The following is an 18,266-nucleotide window of genomic DNA, read 5'->3' on the forward strand; positions in this document are numbered from 1 at the left end:
TCTCCGTCTGCCGTTAACCTCAGTCTCCGTCTGCCGTTAACCTCAGTCTCTGTCTGCCGTTAACCTCAGTCTCCGTCTGCCCGTTAACCTCAGTCTCCGTCTGTCGTTAACCTCAGTCTCCGTCTGCCGTTAACCTCAGTCTCCGTCTGCCCGTTAACCTCAGTCTCCGTCTGCCGTTAACCTCAGTCTCTGTCTGCCGTTAACCTCAGTCTCAGTCTGCCGTTAACCTCAGTCTGTCGTTAACCTCAGTCTGCCGTTAACCTCAGTCTGTCGGTAATCCTCAGTCTGTCGGTAATCTCAGTCTGTCGTTAACCTCAGTCTGTCGTTAACCTCAGTCTGTCGTTAACCTCAGTCTGTCGTTAACCTCAGTCTGTCGTTAACCTCAGTCTGCCGTTAACCTCAGTCTGTCGTTAACCTCAGTCTGTCGTTAACCTCAGTCTGTCTGTAATCCTCAGTCTGTCGTTAACCTCAGTCTGTCGTTAACCTCACTCTGCCGTTAACCTCAGTCTGTCGTTAACCTCAGTCTGTCGTTAACCTCAGTCTGTCTGTAATCCTCAGTCTGTCGTTAACCTCAGTCTGTCGTTAACCTCAGTCTGTCGTTAACCTCAGTCTGTCGTTAACTTCAGTCTGTCGTTAACCTCAGTCTGTCTGTAATCCTCAGTCTGTCGTTAACCTCAGTCTGTCGTTAACCTCAGTCTGTCGTTAACCTCAGTCTGTCGTTAACCTCAGTCTGTCGTTAACCTCAGATTTTAGAAGGAAATCAGTCAATGGAAATAAATTCATCAGACCCTAATCTGTGGATTTCACAAAATACAGATATGACTGGGAATACAGATATGCATCCGTTGGTCACAGATACCTTACAAAAAAGCAGGGGCATGGATCAGAAAACCAGTCAGTATCTGGTGTGGATCAGAAACCCAGTCAGTATCTGGTGTGATCAGAAACCCAGTCAGTATCTGGTGTGGATCAGAAACCCAGTCAGTATCTGGTGTGGATCAGAAACCCAGTCAGTATCTGGTGTGGATCAGAAACCCAGTCAGTATCTGGTGTGGATCAGAAAACCAGTCAGTATCTGGTGTGGATCAGAAACCCAGTCAGTATCTGGTGTGGATCAGAAACCCAGTCAGTATCTGGTGTGGATCAGAAACCCAGTCAGTATCTGGTGTGGATCAGAAACCCAGTCAGTATCTGGTGTGGATCAGAAACCCAGTCAGTATCTGGTGTGGATCAGAAACCCAGTCAGTATCTGGTGTGGATCAGAAACCCAGTCAGTATCTGGTGTGGATCAGAAACCCAGTCAGTATCTGGTGTGGATCAGAAACCCAGTCAGTATCTGGTGTGGATCAGAAACCCAGTCAGTATCTGGTGTGGATCAGAAACCCAGTCAGTATCTGGTGTGATCAGAAAACCAGTCAGTATCTGGTGTGGATCAGAAACCCAGTCAGTATCTGGTGTGATCAGAAACCCAGTCAGTATCTGGTGTGATCAGAAACCCAGTCAGTATCTGGTGTGGATCAGAAACCCAGTCAGTATCTGGTGTGATCAGAAACCCAGTCAGTATCTGGTGTGGATCAGAAACCCAGTCAGTATCTGGTGTGATCAGAGAACCAGTCAGTATCTGGTGTGGATCAGAAAACCAGTCAGTATCTGGTGTGGATCAGAAACCCAGTCAGTATCTGGTGTGATCAGAAACCCAGTCAGTATCTGGTGTGGATCAGAAACCCAGTCAGTATCTGGTGTGGATCAGAAACCCAGTCAGTATCTGGTGTGATCAGAAAACCAGTCAGTATCTGGTGTGATCAGAAAACCAGTCAGTATCTGGTGTGATCAGAAAACCAGTCAGTATCTGGTGTGATCAGAAACCCAGTCAGTATCTGGTGTGATCAGAGAACCAGTCAGTATCTGGTGATCACCATTTGCCTCATGCAGCGAGACACGTCTCCTTCCCATAGAGTTGATCAGGCTGCTGATTGTGTCCTGTTGGAATGTTGTTCCACTCCTCTTCATTTGCTGTGCGAAGTTCCTGGATATTGGCAGGAACTGGAACACACTGTCGTACACGTCGATCCAGAGCATCCCAAACATGCTCAATGCGGTGACGTGTTTAATGAGTATGCAGGCCATGGAAGAACTGGGACATTTTCAGCTTCCTGGAATTGTGTACAGATCCTTGAGACGTGCATTATCATGCTGAAACATGAGGTGATGGCGTCACGGTATCTCTGTACATTCAAATTGCCATCAATAAAAATTAATTGCGTTGGTTGTTCATAGCTTATGCCTGCCCATTACCATAACCCCATCATGGGGCACTCTGTTCACAGCGCCGTCTGCCCCGGTAGTTTAAACCGGGATTCGTCCGTGAAGAGCTTTAACCCCATCATGGGGCACTCTGTTCACAACGCCGTCTGCCCCGGTAGTTTAAACCGGGATTCGTCCGTGAAGAGCTTTAACCCCATCATGGGGCACTCTGTTCACAGCGCCGTCTGCCCCGGTAGTTTAAACCGGGATTCGTCCGTGAAGAGCTTTAACCCCATCATGGGCCACTCTGTTCACAACGCCGTCTGCCCCGGTAGTTTAAACCGGGATTCGTCCGTGAAGAGCTTTAACCCCATCATGGGGCACTCTGTTCACAGCGCCGTCTGCCCCGGTAGTTTAAACCGGGATTCGTCCGTGAAGAGCTTTAACCCCATCATGGGGCACTCTGTTCACAACGCCGTCTGCCCGGTAGTTTAAACCGGGATTCGTCCGTGAAGAGCTTTAACCCCATCATGGGGCACTCTGTTCACAACGCCGTCTGCCCCGGTAGTTTAAACCGGGATTCGTCCGTGAAGAGCTTCTCCAGTGTGTCAGTGGACATCGAAGGGAAGCGTTTTCCCAACGAAGTCGATTACGACCCGAACTGCAGTCAGGTCAATTATCTTGTCAAAGGAGAAATGCTACGTAACGGGGATGTAAACAAATTCGTGCCCAAAACGTGAGAGAAATCATCTTTCTGTGCGTACGGAACATTTCCCGGGATCTTTAATTTCAGCTGATGAAAACATGGCACCAACTCTTCACATGTTGTCTGTATTTGTGTTCAGTGTGAATCCCATTTCCACATCGACGCTAATAATAAAGACTCTTACGGTCCTCGAAGATGAGCCCCACTGTAGCTACGGACTCTCTGCTGAGCAGCATGATGGGATTGTCTCTGGAGGTCCGCGGGAAGGTCTGGGCTTGGCGGTTGGGCTCAAGCTGTAGGCGTCGCCCCTCGTACAGGAGCTCCTGGTTGTGGACCGGTATACTGCACCGACGAGACAACAGCTCCTGGAAGAGAGTCGCCCTGGGGAGAGAGGTCAGAGGTTAAGGGTCAGCCTCTATCTCTCGGAGCAGTTTACAGAGACAAGTAATCATTCTGTGTGTATGGTCAGTGTTTTTGTTCCTATTTTACACATGAATGAGAGATCCTCGGAGAGGGGGTTCACAACCTGAGTCTGTCATTATCAACGGTGACCCTAAAGTTTGGCACACCTGTATTTGGGGAGTTTCTCCCATTCTTCTCTGCAGATCCTCTCAAGCTCTGTCAGGTTGGATGGGGAGTGTCGCTGCACAGCTATTTTCAGGTCTCTCCAGAGATGTTCGATCGGGTTCAAGTCCGGGCTCTGGCTGGGCCACTCATTCAGAAAATTGTCCTGAAGCCACTCCTGCGTTGTCTTGGATGTGTAATTAGGGTGGTTGTACTGTTGGACGGTGAACCTTCGCCCCAGTCTGAGGACGCCAGTCCCTGCCGCTGAAAAACATCCCCACAGCATGCTGCTGCCACCACCATGCTTCACTGTAGGGATGCTGCCACCACCATGCTTCACTGTAGGGATGGTGCCCCCACCACCATGCTTCACTGTAGGGATGATGCTGCCACCACCATGCTTCACTGTAGGGATGGTGCCGCCACCACCATGCTTCACTGTAGGTATGGTGCCGCCACCACCATGCTTCACTGTAGGGATGGTGCCGCCACCACCATGCTTCACTGTAGGGATGGTGCCGCCACCACAATGCTTCACCGTAGGGTCCAGACGTGACGTTCGGCATTCAGGCCAAGAGTACAAACTTGGTTTACAAACTTGGTTTCATCACACCAGAGAATATTGTTTCTCCTGGTCTGAGAGTCTTTTGGCAAACTCCATGCGGGCTGTCATGTGCATTTTATTGAGGAGTGGCTTCCGTCTCGCCACTCTACCATAAAGACCTGATTGGTGGAGTGCTGCAGAGACGGTTGTCTTTCTGGAATGTGCTAAAATAACTAAAAACACATTTTTGCTTTGTCATTACGGGGTATTGTGATGTCATTACGGGGTATTGTGATGTCATTACGGGGTATTGTGATGTCATTACGGGGTATTGTGTGTAGATTGATGAGGTGAAAAAATTATTTTATACATTTTAGAATAAGGCTGTAACGTATTGTACTGGAGGATGTAGATGTAGTGGAGACTTACGTATTGTACTGGTGGATGTAGATGTAGTATGGAGATGTAGTAGAGACTCACGTATTGTACTGGTGGATGTAGATGTAGTGGAGACTCACGTATTGTACTGGTGGATGTAGATGTAGTGGAGACTCACGTATTGTACTGGTGGAGAGACTCACGTATTGTACTGGTGGAGAGACTCACGTATTGTACTGGTGGAGAGACTCACGTATTGTACTGGAGGAGAGACTCACGTATTGTACTGGTGGAGAGACTCACGTATTGTACTGGTGGAGAGACTCACGTATTGTACTGGAGGAGAGACTCACGTATTGTACTGGTGGAGAGACTCACGTATTGTACTGGAGGATGTAGATGTAGTGGAGACTCACGTATTGTACTGGTGGAGAGACTCACGTATTGTACTGGTGGAGAGACTCACGTATTGTACTGGAGGATGTAGATGTAGTGGAGACTCACGTATTGTACTGGTGGAGAGACTCACGTATTGTACTGGTGGAGAGACTCACGTATTGTACTGGTGGATGTAGATGTAGTGGAGACTCACGTATTGTACTGGTGGAGAGACTCACGTATTGTACTGGTGGAGAGACTCACGTATTGTACTGGTGGATGTAGATGTAGTGGAGACTCACGTATTGTACTGGTGGATGTAGATGTAGTGGAGACTCACGTATTGTACTGGTGGAGAGACTCACGTATTGTACTGGTGGAGAGACTCACGTATTGTACTGGTGGAGAGACTCACGTATTGTACTGGTGGATGTAGATGTAGTGGAGACTCACGTATTGTACTGGTGGAGAGACTCACGTATTGTACTGGTGGAGAGACTCACGTATTGTACTGGTGGAGAGACTCACGTATTGTACTGGTGGAGAGACTCACGTATTGTACTGGTGGAGAGACTCACGTATTGTACTGGTGGAGAGACTCACGTATTGTACTGGTGGAGAGACTCACGTATTGTACTGGTGGAGAGACTCACGTATTGTACTGGTGGATGTAGATGTAGTGGAGACTCACGTATTGTACTGGTGGAGAGACTCACGTATTGTACTGGTGGAGAGACTCACGTATTGTACTGGTGGAGAGACTCACGTATTGTACTGGTGGAGAGACTCACGTATTGTACTGGTGGAGAGACTCACGTATTGTACTGGTGGAGAGACTCACGTATTGTACTGGTGGAGAGACTCACATATTGTACTGGTGGAGAGACTCACGTATTGTACTGGTGGAGAGACTCACGTATTGTACTGGTGGAGAGACTCACGTATTGTACTGGTGGAGAGACTCACGTATTGTACTGGTGGATGTAGATGTAGTGGAGACTCACGTATTGTACTGGTGGAGAGACTCACGTATTGTACTGGTGGAGAGACTCACGTATTGTACTGGTGGATGTAGATGTAGTAGAGACTCACGTATTGTACTGGTGGAGAGACTCACGTATTGTACTGGTGGAGAGACTCACGTATTGTACTGGAGGATGTAGATGTAGTGGAGACTCACATATTGTACTGGTGGAGAGACTCACGTATTGTACTGGAGGATGTAGATGTAGTGGAGACTCACATATTGTACTGGTGGAGAGACTCACGTATTGTACTGGTGGAGAGACTCACGTATTGTACTGGTGGATGTAGATGTAGTGGAGACTCACGTATTGTACTGGTGGAGAGACTCACGTATTGTACTGGTGGATGTAGATGTAGTGGAGACTCACGTATTGTACTGGTGGAGAGACTCACATATTGTACTGGTGGAGAGACTCACGTATTGTACTGGTGGAGAGACTCACGTATTGTACTGGTGGAGAGACTCACGTATTGTACTGGTGGAGAGACTCACGTATTGTACTGGTGGAGAGACTCACGTATTGTACTGGTGGAGAGACTCACGTATTGTACTGGTGGATGTAGATGTAGTGGAGACTCACGTATTGTACTGGTGGAGAGACTCACGTATTGTACTGGTGGAGAGACTCACGTATTGTACTGGTGGATGTAGATGTAGTGGAGACTCACATATTGTACTGGTGGAGAGACTCACGTATTGTACTGGTGGAGAGACTCACGTATTGTACTGGTGGAGAGACTCACGTATTGTACTGGTGGAGAGACTCACGTATTGTACTGGTGGATGTAGATGTAGTGGAGACTCACGTATTGTACTGGTGGATGTAGATGTAGTGGAGACTCACGTATTGTACTGGTGGATGTAGATGTAGTGGAGACTCACATATTGTACTGGTGGAGAGACTCACGTATTGTACTGGTGGAGAGACTCACGTATTGTACTGGTGGAGAGACTCACGTATTGTACTGGTGGAGAGACTCACGTATTGTACTGGTGGAGAGACTCACGTATTGTACTGGTGGAGAGACTCACGTATTGTACTGGTGGATGTAGATGTAGTGGAGACTCACGTATTGTACTGGTGGAGAGACTCACGTATTGTACTGGTGGAGAGACTCACGTATTGTACTGGTGGAGAGACTCACGTATTGTACTGGTGGATGTAGATGTAGTGGAGACTCACGTATTGTACTGGTGGAGAGACTCACGTATTGTACTGGTGGAGAGACTCACGTATTGTACTGGTGGAGAGACTCACGTATTGTACTGGTGGAGAGACTCACGTATTGTACTGGTGGATGAAGATGTGGTGGAGACTCTCATATTGTACTGGTGGATGTAGATGTAGTGGAGACTCACATATTGTACTGGTGGAGAGACTCACGTATTGTACTGGTGGAGAGACTCACGTATTGTACTGGTGGAGAGACTCACGTATTGTACTGGTGGATGAATATGTAGTGGAGACTCACATATTGTACTGGTGGAGAGACTCACGTATTGTACTGGTGGAGAGACTCACGTATTGTACTGGTGGATGAAGATGTAGTGGAGACTCACGTATTGTACTGGTGGATGTAGATGTAGTGGAGACTCACGTATTGTACTGGTGGATGTAGATGTAGTGGAGACTCACGTATTGTACTGGTGGATGTAGATGTAGTGGAGACTCACGTATTGTACTGGTGGATGTAGATGTAGTGGAGACTCACGTATTGTACTGGTGGAGAGACTCACGTATTGTACTGGTGGAGAGACTCACGTATTGTACTGGTGGAGAGACTCACGTATTGTACTGGTGGAGAGACTCACGTATTGTACTGGTGGATGAATATGTAGTGGAGACTCACGTATTGTACTGGTGGATGAATATGTAGTGGAGACTCACGTATTGTACTGGTGGATGAATATGTAGTGGAGACTCACGTATTGTACTGGTGGAGAGACTCACGTATTGTACTGGTGGATGAATATGTAGTGGAGACTCACGTATTGTACTGGTGGATGAATATGTAGTGGAGACTCACGTATTGTACTGGTGGAGAGACTCACGTATTGTACTGGTGGAGAGACTCACGTATTGTACTGGTGGATGAATATGTAGTGGAGACTCACGTATTGTACTGGTGGATGAAGATGTAGTGGAGACTCACATATTGTACTGGTGGAGAGACTCACGTATTGTACTGGAGGATGTAGATGTAGTGGAGACTCACGTATTGTACTGGTGGAGAGACTCACGTATTGTACTGGTGGATAGAATCACGTATTGTACTGGTGGAGAGACTCACGTATTGTACTGGTGGAGAGACTCACGTATTGTACTGGTGGAGAGACTCACGTATTGTACTGGAGGATGTAGATGTGGTGGAGAGACTCACGTATTGTACTGGTGGAGAGACTCACGTATTGTACTGGTGGATGAAGATGTAGTGGAGACTCACGTATTGTACTGGTGGAGAGACTCACGTATTGTACTGGTGGAGAGAATCACGTATTGTACTGGTGGAGAGACTCGCGTATTGTACTGGTGGATGTAGTAGTGGAGACTCACATATTGTACTGGTGGAGAGACTCACGTATTGTACTGGTGGAGAGACTCACGTATTGTACTGGTGGAGAGACTCACGTATTGTACTGGTGGAGAGACTCACGTATTGTACTGGTGGAGAGACTCACGTATTGTACTGGTGGAGAGACTCACGTATTGTACTGGTGGAGAGACTCACGTATTGTACTGGTGGATGTAGATGTAGTGGAGACTCACGTATTGTACTGGTGGAGAGACTCACGTATTGTACTGGTGGAGAGACTCACGTATTGTACTGGTGGATGTAGATGTAGTGGAGACTCACGTATTGTACTGGTGGAGAGACTCACGTATTGTACTGGTGGATGTAGATGTAGTGGAGACTCACGTATTGTACTGGTGGAGAGACTCACGTATTGTACTGGTGGAGAGACTCACGTATTGTACTGGTGGAGAGACTCACGTATTGTACTGGTGGATGTAGATGTAGTGGAGACTCACGTATTGTACTGGTGGATGTAGATGTAGTGGAGACTCACGTATTGTACTGGTGGATGTAGATGTAGTGGAGACTCACGTATTGTACTGGTGGATGTAGATGTAGTGGAGACTCACGTATTGTACTGGTGGATGTAGATGTAGTGGAGACTCACGTATTGTACTGGTGGAGAGACTCACGTATTGTACTGGTGGAGAGACTCACGTATTGTACTGGTGGAGAGACTCACGTATTGTACTGGAGGATGTAGATGTAGTGGAGACTCACGTATTGTACTGGTGGAGAGACTCACGTATTGTACTGGTGGATGTAGTAGTGGAGACTCACATATTGTACTGGTGGATGTAGATGTAGTGGAGACTCACATATTGTACTGGTGGAGAGACTCACGTATTGTACTGGTGGAGAGACTCACGTATTGTACTGGTGGAGAGACTCACGTATTGTACTGGAGGATGTAGATGTAGTGGAGACTCACATATTGTACTGGTGGAGAGACTCACGTATTGTACTGGAGGAGAGACTCACGTATTGTACTGGTGGATGTAGTAGTGGAGACTCACGTATTGTACTGGAGGATGTAGATGTAGTGGAGACTCACGTATTGTACTGGTGGAGAGACTCACGTATTGTACTGGTGGAGAGACTCACGTATTGTACTGGTGGAGAGACTCACGTATTGTACTGGTGGAGAGACTCACGTATTGTACTGGTGGATGTAGATGTAGTGGAGACTCACGTATTGTACTGGTGGAGAGACTCACGTATTGTACTGGTGGAGAGACTCACGTATTGTACTGGTGGAGAGACTCACGTATTGTACTGGTGGAGAGACTCACGTATTGTACTGGTGGAGAGACTCACGTATTGTACTGGAGGATGAAGATGTAGTGGAGACTCACGTATTGTACTGGTGGAGAGACTCACGTATTGTACTGGTGGAGAGACTCACGTATTGTACTGGAGGATGTAGATGTAGTGGAGACTCACATATTGTACTGGTGGAGAGACTCACGTATTGTACTGGTGGATGTAGTAGTGGAGACTCACATATTGTACTGGTGGAGAGACTCACGTATTGTACTGGTGGATGTAGATGTAGTGGAGACTCACGTATTGTACTGGTGGAGAGACTCACATATTGTACTGGTGGAGAGACTCACGTATTGTACTGGTGGAGAGACTCACGTATTGTACTGGTGGAGAGACTCACGTATTGTACTGGTGGAGAGACTCACGTATTGTACTGGTGGATGTAGTAGTGGAGACTCACATATTGTACTGGTGGAGAGACTCACGTATTGTACTGGTGGAGAGACTCACGTATTGTACTGGTGGATGTAGATGTAGTGGAGACTCACGTATTGTACTGGTGGAGAGACTCACGTATTGTACTGGTGGAGAGACTCACGTATTGTACTGGTGGATGTAGATGTAGTGGAGACTCACATATTGTACTGGTGGATGTAGATGTAGTGGAGACTCACGTATTGTACTGGTGGAGAGACTCACATATTGTACTGGTGGAGAGACTCACGTATTGTACTGGTGGAGAGACTCACGTATTGTACTGGTGGAGAGACTCACGTATTGTACTGGTGGAGAGACTCACGTATTGTACTGGTGGAGAGACTCACGTATTGTACTGGTGGAGAGACTCACGTATTGTACTGGTGGAGAGACTCACGTATTGTACTGGTGGATGTAGTAGTGGAGACTCACGTATTGTACTGGTGGATGTAGATGTAGTGGAGACTCACGTATTGTACTGGTGGATGTAGATGTAGTGGAGACTCACATATTGTACTGGTGGAGAGACTCACGTATTGTACTGGTGAAGAGACTCACGTATTGTACTGGTGGAGAGACTCACGTATTGTACTGGTGGATGTAGATGTAGTGGAGACTCACGTATTGTACTGGTGGAGAGACTCACGTATTGTACTGGTGGATGTAGATGTAGTGGAGACTCACATATTGTACTGGTGGAGAGACTCACGTATTGTACTGGTGGAGAGACTCACGTATTGTACTGGAGGATGTAGATGTAGTGGAGACTCACGTATTGTACTGGTGGAGAGACTCACGTATTGTACTGGTGGATGTAGATGTAGTGGAGACTCACGTATTGTACTGGTGGAGAGACTCACGTATTGTACTGGTGGAGAGACTCACGTATTGTACTGGAGGATGTAGATGTAGTGGAGACTCACGTATTGTACTGGTGGATGTAGATGTAGTGGAGACTCACATATTGTACTGGTGGAGAGACTCACGTATTGTACTGGTGGAGAGACTCACGTATTGTACTGGTGGATGTAGATGTAGTGGAGACTCACATATTGTACTGGTGGATGTAGATGTAGTGGAGACTCACGTATTGTACTGGTGGATGTAGATGTAGTGGAGACTCACGTATTGTACTGGTGGAGAGACTCACGTATTGTACTGGTGGAGAGACTCACGTATTGTACTGGTGGAGAGACTCACGTATTGTACTGGAGGATGTAGATGTAGTGGAGACTCACGTATTGTACTGGTGGAGAGACTCAAATATTGTACTGGTGGAGAGACTCACGTATTGTACTGGTGGATGTAGATGTAGTGGAGACTCAAGTATTGTACTGGTGGAGAGACTCACGTATTGTACTGGTGGAGAGACTCACGTATTGTACTGGTGGATGTAGATGTAGTGGAGACTCAAGTATTGTACTGGTGGAGAGACTCACGTATTGTACTGGTGGATGTAGATGTAGTGGAGACTCAAGTATTGTACTGGTGGAGAGACTCACGTATTGTACTGGTGGAGAGACTCACGTATTGTACTGGTGGATGTAGATGTAGTGGAGACTCAAGTATTGTACTGGTGGAGAGACTCACGTATTGTACTGGTGGAGAGACTCACGTATTGTACTGGTGGAGAGACTCACGTATTGTACTGGTGGAGAGACTCACGTATTGTACTGGTGGATGAAGATGTAGTGGAGACTCAAGTATTGTACTGGTGGAGAGACTCACGTATTGTACTGGTGGAGAGACTCACGTATTGTACTGGTGGATGTAGATGTAGTGGAGACTCAAGTATTGTACTGGTGGAGAGACTCACGTATTGTACTGGTGGAGAGACTCACGTATTGTACTGGTGGATGTAGATGTAGTGGAGACTCACGTATTGTACTGGTGGAGAGACTCACGTATTGTACTGGTGGAGAGACTCACGTATTGTACTGGTGGATGTAGATGTAGTGGAGACTCACGTATTGTACTGGTGGATGTAGATGTAGTGGAGACTCACATATTGTACTGGTGGAGAGACTCACGTATTGTACTGGTGGAGAGACTCACGTATTGTACTGGTGGAGAGACTCACGTATTGTACTGGTGGATGTAGATGTAGTGGAGACTCACATATTGTACTGGTGGATGTAGATGTAGTGGAGACTCACGTATTGTACTGGTGGAGAGACTCACGTATTGTACTGGTGGAGAGACTCACGTATTGTACTGGTGGAGAGACTCACGTATTGTACTGGTGGATGTAGATGTAGTGGAGACTCACGTATTGTACTGGTGGAGAGACTCACGTATTGTACTGGTGGATGTAGATGTAGTGGAGACTCAAGTATTGTACTGGTGGAGAGACTCACGTATTGTACTGGTGGAGAGACTCACGTATTGTACTGGTGGATGTAGATGTAGTGGAGACTCAAGTATTGTACTGGTGGAGAGACTCACGTATTGTACTGGTGGAGAGACTCACGTATTGTACTGGTGGAGAGACTCACGTATTGTACTGGTGGATGAAGATGTAGTGGAGACTCAAGTATTGTACTGGTGGAGAGACTCACGTATTGTACTGGTGGAGAGACTCACGTATTGTACTGGTGGATGTAGATGTAGTGGAGACTCAAGTATTGTACTGGTGGAGAGACTCACGTATTGTACTGGTGGAGAGACTCACGTATTGTACTGGTGGATGAAGATGTAGTGGAGACTCAAGTATTGTACTGGTGGAGAGACTCACGTATTGTACTGGTGGAGAGACTCACGTATTGTACTGGTGGAGAGACTCACGTATTGTACTGGTGGATGAAGATGTAGTGGAGACTCAAGTATTGTACTGGTGGATGTAGATGTAGTGGAGACTCACGTATTGTACTGGAGGATGTAGATGTAGTGGAGACTCAAGTATTGTACTGGTGGAGAGACTCACGTATTGTACTGGTGGAGAGACTCACGTATTGTACTGGTGGATGTAGATGTAGTGGAGAGTAGCCTGCTGTAGACTGAAGACCAACACCACGGTACGATGCAGGATATCACTGGTCTCAGCAAAGAACTGGTCAAAGCCCCAACACTTCTCCTGGTCAGCCTCCAAGATGTTGGCGAGGACTGGGGTTAGCAAGCTCTGGAGGCCCCTGGAGGAGAGAGAGAGATCAGAGGTTAGAGGTCAGCCTCCAAGATGTTGGCTAGGACTGGGGTCAGCAAGCTCTGGAAGCCCCTGGAGGAGCGAGAGAGACGTCAGAGGTTAGAGGGTCAGCAAGCTCTGGAGGCCCCTGAAGGAGAGAGAGAGAGGTCAGCCTCCAAGATGTTGGCTAGGACTGGGATCAGCAAGCTCTGGAGGCCCCTGGAGGAGAGAGAGAAAGGTCAGAGGTTAAAGGTCAGCCTCCAAGATGTTGGCTAGGACTGGGGTCAGCAAGCTCTGGAGGCCCCTGGAGGAGAGAGAGAGATCAGAGGTTAGAGGTCAGCCTCCAAGATGTTGGCTAGGACTGCGGTCAGCAAGCTCTGGAGGCCCCTGGAGGAGAGAAAGAAAGGTCAGAGGTTAAAGGTCAGCCTCCAAGATGTTGGCTAGGACTGGGGTCAGCAAGCTCTGGAGGCCCCTGGAGGAGAGAGAGAGCTCAGAGGTTATAGGTCAGCCTCCAAGATGTTGGCTAGGACTGGGGTCAGCAAGCTCTGGAGGCCCCTGGAGGAGAGAGAGAGAGAGATCTGAGGTTAGAGGTCAGCCTCCAAGATGTTGGCTAGGACTGGGGTCAGCAAGCTCTGGAGGCCCCTGGAGGAGAGAGAGAGATCAGAGGTCAGCCTCCAAGATGTTGGCTAGGACTGGGGTCAGCAAGCTCTGGAGGCCCCTGGAGAGAGAGAGAGAGATCTGAGGTTAGAGGTCAGGCTCCAAGATGTTGGCTAGGACTGGGGTCAGCAAGCTCTGTAGGCCCCTGGAGAAGAGAGAGGTCAGAGGGTAGAGGTCAGGTAATTTACTAGTTTTAATGGACCAGAGGACCTACTTGGAGGAGCTGCAGTAGACAGGGATAGTGGTCAGGGGGTAGAGGTCAGGGAGTGGAGGTCAGGGAGTGGAGGTCAGGGGGTAGAGGTCAGGGAGTGGAAGTCAGGGGGTTAGAGGTCAGGGGTAGACGAGAGTACGTACTTGGACAGGTTGCAGGAGACAGGCATCTCTGTGCTCCACTCAATCTTCCCGTTCTCAAACTTCTGCTGCCCAGAGACGGTTCCTGACGGCTTCTCTGTGATGATTTTATACCTGATGGGAGACAGGACAACAACGTCACTATACAAAACCTTCTCTCACCGAGACAAACATCTAATCTCTGATTGGTGGTGTACTGCAGAGATGCTTGTCCTTCTGGAAGGTTCTCCAATTGCCACAGAGAAACTCTGGAGCTCTGTCAGAGTGACCATTGGGTTCTCAGTCACCTCCCTGACCAAGGCCCTTCTCCCGATTGGTCAGTTTGGCCGGGTGGCAAGCTCTAGGAAGAGTCTTGGTGGTTCCAAACTTCTACCATTTAAGAATGATGGAGGCCACTGTGTTCTTGGGGACCTTCAATGATGCAGAAATGTTTTGGTACCCTTCCCCAGATCTGTGCCTCGACACAATCCTGTCTCGGAGCTCTATGGACAATCCCTTCAAACCTCATGGCTTGGTTTTTGCTCTGACATGCACTGTCAACTGAGGGACCTTATATATATATAGACAGGTGTGTGCCTTTCCACATCATGCCCAGTCAATTGATTTTACCACAGGGGGACTCCAATCAAGTTATAGAAACATCTCAAGGATGATCAATGGAAACAGGATTTAACTGAGCTCAATTTCGAGTATCACAGCAAAGGGTATGAATACTTAGTTCTTACACCACCCTAGGTCAACAGGATGTAGTTCTTAGACCACCCTAGGTCACCAGGATATAGTTCTTAGACCTCTAGACCACCAGGTTATAGTTCTTAGACCTCTAGACCACCAGGTTATAGTTCTTAGACCTCTAGACCACCAGGTTATAGTTCTTAGACCTCTAGACCACCAGGTTATAGTTCTTAGACCTCTAGACCACCAGGTTATAGTTCTTAGACCTCTAGACCACCAGGTTATAGTTCTTAGACCTCTAGACCACCAGGAGGCAGTTCTTAGACCTCTAGACCACCAGGTTATAGTTCTTAGACCTCTAGACCACCAGGTTATAGTTCTTAGACCTCTAGACCACCAGGTTATAGTTCTTAGACCTCTAGACCACCAGGTTATAGTTCTTAGACCTCTAGACCACCAGGTTATAGTTCTTAGACCTCTAGACCACCAGGTTATAGTTCTTAGACCTCTAGACCACCAGGTTATAGTTCTTAGACCTCTAGACCACCAGGTTATAGTTCTTAGACCACCAGGTTATAGTTCTTAGACCTCTAGACCACCAGGTTATAGTTCTTAGACCTCTAGACCACCAGGTTATAGTTCTTAGACCTCTAGACCACCAGGTTATAGTTCTTAGACCTCTAGACCACCAGGTTATAGTTCTTAGACCTCTAGACCACCAGGTTATAGTTCTTAGACCTCTAGACCACCAGGTTATAGTTCTTAGACCACTAGACCACCAGGTTATAGTTCTTAGACCTCTAGACCTCTAGACCACCAGGTTATAGTTCTTAGACCTCTAGACCTCTAGACCACCAGGTTATAGTTCTTAGACCTCTAGACCACCAGGTTATAGTTCTTAGACCTCTAGACCACCAGGTTATACTTCTTAGACCTCGAGACCACCAGGTTATAGTTCTTAGACCTCTAGACCACCAGGATATAGTTCTTAGACCTCTAGACCACCAGGAGGCAGTTCTTAGACCTCTAGACCACCAGGTTATAGTTCTTAGACCTCTAGACCACCAGGTTATGGTTCTTAGACCTCTAGACCACCAGGTTATAGTTCTTAGACCTCTAGACCACCAGGTTATAGTTCTTAGACCTCTAGACCACCAGGTTATAGTTCTTAGACCACCAGGTTATAGCTCTTAGACCTCTAGACCACCAGGGTATAGTTCTTAGACCTCTAGACCACCAGGCTATAGTTCTTAGACCTCTAGACCACCAGGTTATAGTTCTTAGACCTCTAGACCACCAGGTTATAGTTCTTAGACCTCTAGACCACCAGGTTATAGTTCTTAGACCACTAGACCACCAGGTTATAGTTCTTAGACCTCTAGACCACCAGGTTATAGTTCTTAGACCTCTAGACCACCAGGTTATAGTTCTTAGACCACTAGACCACCAGGTTATAGTTCTTAAGACCTCTAAACCACCAGGTTATAGTTCTTAGACCTCTAGACCACCAGGTTATAGTTCTTAGACCTCTAGACCACCAGGTTATAGGTCTTAGACCACTAGGTTATAGTTCTTAGACCTCTAGACCACCAGGAGGCAGTTCTTACATGACTTCCTTGTTCCTGCGTGGTCCTTCGAAGGGTCTGAAGGGGAGGGACCCGGTGGCAGCGTGGAAGAAGGTGACTCCGATGCTCCACAGGTCAACCGTCGCACCATACTTCTTCTGGTGCTCTTTCCTCAGCACTGCACGCTCATACATGTCAGGGTGCTGTTGGAGACACACAGAGAAACACAGAGAGAGAGATACACAGAGAGACACAGAGAGAGACACAGAGAAAGACACAGAGAGAGACACACACAGAGAAGCACACAGAGAAACACAGAGAGAAACACACACACAGAGACACACAGAGAGACACAGAGAGAGACACAGAGAAAGACACAGAGACACAGAGAGAGACACACACAGAGAAACACACAGAGAAACACAGAGAGAAACACAGAAACACACAGAGAGAGACACAGAGAGAGACACAGAGAGAGACACACAGAGAAACACAGAGAGAAACACAGAGACACACAGAGAGAGAAACACAGAGAGAGACACACACAGAGAAACACAGACACACAGAGAGAGACACAGAGAGAGACACACACATAGAGACAGACAGAGACACAGAGAGAGACACAGAGAGAGACACACACACAGAGACACACAGAGAGACACACACACACAGAGAGACACAGAGAGAGACACACACACAGAGAGACACACACACAGAGACACACAGAGACACACACAGAGACACACAGAGAAACACACAGAGACACACAGAGACACACAGAGAGACACAGAGAGAGACACAGAGAGAGACACACAGAGAGACACACACATAGATACAGACAGAGACACAGAGAGAGACACAGAGAGAGACACACACACAGAGACACACAGAGAGACACAAAGAGACACACAGAGACACACACAGAGACACACAGAGACACACACAGAGACACACAGAGAGACACACACACACAGAGAGACACAGAGAGAGACACACACACAGAGAGACACACACACAGAGAGACACACACAGAGAGACACACACAGAGAGACACACACAGAGAGACACACACGTCATGTTGAGCTGAAGTCAATAGCAGATGATTCCTTTAGATGAGTAAAGTGTCCCATTGTAGGTGAGAGGTCCAAACGGCAGGTAGAGGTCGGAGGTCAGGAGACTCACCAGGTATTCCTCAGTGCCGTAAAGAGAGACAAACTGCTCATCGTCATCTAGTTCTCTGGCTGCTCCGAAATCTGTCAGCTTATAGACGGACCTCCCGTCCTCGCCGATGACGCGCATGATGTTGCCTGGTTTGATGTCACGGTGCACGATGCCGTACTCTCTGAGGTGGTTCATACCGGCTACTGTTAATATACAGGACAGGGTTATTACAGTCACATTACCACAGAGCAGCGTTACCACCTCAACCCACAGAGCAGCGTTACCACCTCAACCCACAGAGCAGCGTTAGTCATTACCACCTCAACCCACAGAGCAGCGTTAGTCATTACCACCTCAACCCACAGAGCAGTGTTAGTCATTACCACCTCAACCCACAGAGCAGCGTTAGTCATTACCACCTCAACCCACAGAGCAGCGTTAGTCATTACCACCTCAACCCACAGAGCAGCGTTAGTCATTACCACCTCAACCCACAGAGCAGCGTTAGTCATTACCACCTCAACCCACAGAGCAGCGTTAGTCATTACCACCTCAACCCACAGAGCAGCGTGACCACCT

The 18,266-nt window shown here is 47.7% G+C and overlaps 1 protein-coding gene across 1 annotated transcript in view; it reads right to left on the reverse strand.

Moving 5' to 3' along the window:
- LOC127921842 (serine/threonine-protein kinase TBK1-like) overlaps positions 1–17,963 on the reverse strand; it is a gene marked incomplete at its 5' end in the record, with an annotated part of 51,621 nt that extends 33,658 nt beyond the window's left edge. The window contains 5 exons of the mRNA XM_052505429.1: positions 3,135–3,331; positions 13,109–13,288; positions 14,290–14,400; positions 16,569–16,729; positions 17,709–17,963. Coding sequence (XP_052361389.1) covers positions 3,135–3,331; positions 13,109–13,288; positions 14,290–14,400; positions 16,569–16,729; positions 17,709–17,963 — 904 coding nt within the window. The remainder of the gene's footprint in view (positions 1–3,134; positions 3,332–13,108; positions 13,289–14,289; positions 14,401–16,568; positions 16,730–17,708) is intronic.
- Between the last annotated feature and the right edge of the window lie 303 nt (positions 17,964–18,266).

Source organism: Oncorhynchus keta, unplaced genomic scaffold (assembly GCF_023373465.1).
Source record: "Oncorhynchus keta strain PuntledgeMale-10-30-2019 unplaced genomic scaffold, Oket_V2 Un_contig_23839_pilon_pilon, whole genome shotgun sequence".
NCBI lineage: Eukaryota > Metazoa > Chordata > Actinopteri > Salmoniformes > Salmonidae > Oncorhynchus > Oncorhynchus keta.